The sequence below is a fragment of the Aplysia californica genome, unplaced genomic scaffold (genome assembly GCF_000002075.1).
Source record: "Aplysia californica isolate F4 #8 unplaced genomic scaffold, AplCal3.0 scaffold00479, whole genome shotgun sequence".
NCBI lineage: Eukaryota > Metazoa > Mollusca > Gastropoda > Aplysiida > Aplysiidae > Aplysia > Aplysia californica.
In genome coordinates this window covers 172,886-176,066 of record NW_004797749.1, presented here as the reverse complement: position 1 = coordinate 176,066, position 3,181 = coordinate 172,886, and the positions used below count along the sequence as shown (strand labels likewise).

The 3,181-nt window shown below is 39.5% G+C and overlaps 1 protein-coding gene across 1 annotated transcript in view; it reads right to left on the bottom strand.

Moving 5' to 3' along the window:
- The window catches only part of LOC106012741 (alanine--tRNA ligase, cytoplasmic), a gene marked incomplete at its 5' end in the record, with an annotated part of 10,805 nt that overhangs the window by 1,678 nt on the left and 5,946 nt on the right, over positions 1 to 3,181 (bottom strand). The window contains 3 exons of the mRNA XM_013086561.2: positions 919 to 1,046; positions 1,771 to 1,882; positions 2,654 to 2,692. Of these exons, the coding sequence (XP_012942015.2) occupies positions 919 to 1,046; positions 1,771 to 1,882; positions 2,654 to 2,692 (279 nt within the window). The remainder of the gene's footprint in view (positions 1 to 918; positions 1,047 to 1,770; positions 1,883 to 2,653; positions 2,693 to 3,181) is intronic.

The window sequence follows — 3,181 nt, the reverse complement described above, 5'->3', positions numbered from 1 at the left end:
TCTCTCTCTCTCTCTGTTGGAAATTATTTTTTTTCCTGATGGTCAATAATTGAATTTCCGTCTATGGTACAAAACAGTGTAGGAATACAAAAAATAATTGTGTAAAAAGGAAAACATTGACAAGACAATGATCACTGGCTTTGTTGGAGTAAAGAAACGCACATCGACATGATGATTGTTGTTTAACCGCTGGGGAAATTTGAGTTAAGAGTAAAAAGAAGCACATCGACTCAATAATGGTTATTTTGTGCAGGGAAAAAGTAAGAAAGACAGACAGAAACAACAGAGAAGGAAAGTAAAGAAGTAGGACCTACTAGTGGCGCCCTCCACCCGCCCAACCCCCAGGAAAAGCAAAACAGGTATTTTTGTAGAAAAGCGTGACCCTGCCAGAGCACAGAGCTCTTGTTTGTTTGGATAGAAGAGGTTTTAAGGCGCTCGCAACTGCATAAGGTAATATGAGCGCCAGGAGATAAGAGGTGTTACAAGAGAGTAACAAACATAAAAAAGAAGGAGGTGAGATAGATAAGGACGATAGATGTTTGATAGGAAAGAAAAGGAAACCAAACCAGAGCACCCGCCAACCACCCACACAGAACTCTTGAGCCGACGATGTTGACAGGTAAGGCATAGGGAAAGAGTGCATGAACTGTACAAATGGACATTCATTTAGTTCAGGCTACGGGTGGGATAGGGAGACCTGTCAGGAGACGAAAAAGAGTTTTGTTGAGAGTAAAGGGAAGCCTTGACATAATAACAGCTTTTTAACGTCGGGAAATTGCAAGTAAGACTTACAGAAACAACAAAAGGAGAGAAAAAAAATGTAGGAGCTACGAGTGGCACACTTCACTTACCCCATCTGCACTTCAAACAAACAGGCAAGTAAGGAAAACAAACAAACAAACAAATAGACAAAAGTACCTGCTCCACCAGTGTGTTATAACCGCTGATATCAACGGTCAGTCCTGCTTGACCCGCCAGGTCTATCACAGCGTCCACAGACATCGGACTGCCAAAATGACCTGACTCTAGCAACAACAGTTCCTCACCTGGACGTGGAAAATATATATATAAGAAGTAAAACAAATACATACACATTTTTCAAGTACACTAACATAGAAACATACATACATGCACGTATGGGCAAGAAAATATACAACAAATAAAATAAAAGCAAACACATTTATTAAGTATACTAACATAGAGACATACATACATGCATGCATGCATGGGCAAGAAAATATATAAGAAGTAAAATAAATGTATACACATTTATGAAGTAGGCCTACACTAAAATACAGACACACATATAAGCACGCATGGGCAAGAAAATATACATGGAATAAAACAAATGCACACACTTATCAAATACACTAACATAGCGACTAACCAGTCTACCTACGTGGGTGGTTGGCAGGTGCTCTGGTATGGTTTGCTTCTTCTTTCCTATCAAACATCTATCGTCCTAATCTCCCCTCCTTCTATGTTTCTATGTTTGTTACTCTCTTGTAACACCTCTAATCTTCTGGCACTCATATGACATGCAGTTGCGAGCGCCGTAAAACCTCTACTAAAACAAACAAGTTATCTACCACTCCATACGCCCATGCAGATGTACACACACACATGCAATCACACATACACACACACACACACACACACACACACACACACACACACACACACACACACACACACACTTATACACCTGTACACACTACATACATCATGATGACCAAACTGACAGTGGTATAACAGACAGACATCACTTACCCCTTATCTCTCTACGCGACCCCACCTTGTTCAGAAACTTCCGGAACGTCTTCGCTGCCAACTGGCTGGCTTGTTCATGTAGCTCTATGGTGGCACACACAATGTCTCTAACCTAGTAAAAAAAAGAAGATGTTAATCAGAAAATCGAGGCCATAAGAGTTCTCAGAAGAGGTAGTGCACAGAGTCCAAATGATGGGAAATGTTTTACACCCCAGTTGAGCCCCAGGTATTTGTTAATAACTCGCAACCATAAGGTCGTGGGTTCAAATTCCGTCAGGGGCCAGATGTTGTGTCCTGGGAAAAAGCACTTTAGGTGGGAATAGGTACCCAGCTATAGACAGTGATAGATCTTGCCAGTTTGTTAGTGTTTGAGCGCTTAATCAGCTGCTTGTACTGCATGCTTCCTGAGAAGCTGAGAATGTTTCTGAGTGTTCTATAGCCTGCTGGGGTAATAATATAGTGTAAAGCGCATTGAGCGTGCAGTCAAGCAGGGATATGTGCTTTACAAATGCTATTTATTATTAGAAGTAGTGTATCCGTAAAAGTGATCTTGTATGCCATCTTTTCAGCCTGTTCTGATATACTTCAGGCTTGAGATCTTGAGATATAGTGTTTAGTGTTGTCCCTTCGTGCCCTTAGCCATCAGTCTGATGGAACTGTACTGTCTGTTGTCTTCTCTCAGTTAGGGTAGAGAGAAGAAATGAGGCTCTTAAATTTGGACACAATAATGGCCACTTAGTGCAATGAACAAAATAAGATAGACAGAGACTACAGAAGGAAATCAAAAGTAGAAGGACCCACCAGTGGCACCCTCCAATCATAAACTTGTCATTATCTAAGATATGGGTGTAAAAACATTTTTTTTTAAAAACAATTGTCTCACCTTCTCCTTTGTCTTTACCAGTTCTGGGAACGCTCCACCCTACAGAAAAAAAAATGACAAAAGAAATCAAAAGTTATTTAGATCATTATCACCATCATCATCGCTACAAAAAAGAAAATAGATTAAGAATGAAGAGTCTTGGAAAAACTTTGGTCAATATTCATTGAAATTGTATGAATAAATTGTAACAGAATTCTGGTACAAAAACACCTTCACGTTTCACCTCATCATGATCAGCATTTTCATCATCTAGGTACAAATACAAACATGACTCTGACTTTGCCTTGTATCAGTTTCTCCTGAGCCATAGATAACATTTTCAAGCAAGAATTAAATACTTTATTAATTTTTAATGCTTTCAATAAAAACATTCCTGTCACTGGCATTGTTTGAAATATCTCAGCTAATCAAGTCTTTTTTTTTGTGGTTGTTGAAATTTTCCAGTTCTGAACATGATTAAGTGCAAGAGTAAAAGTTTGTGTGTATGCATGTGTGTGTGCGTGTGTGTGTGTGTGTGTGTGTGTGTGT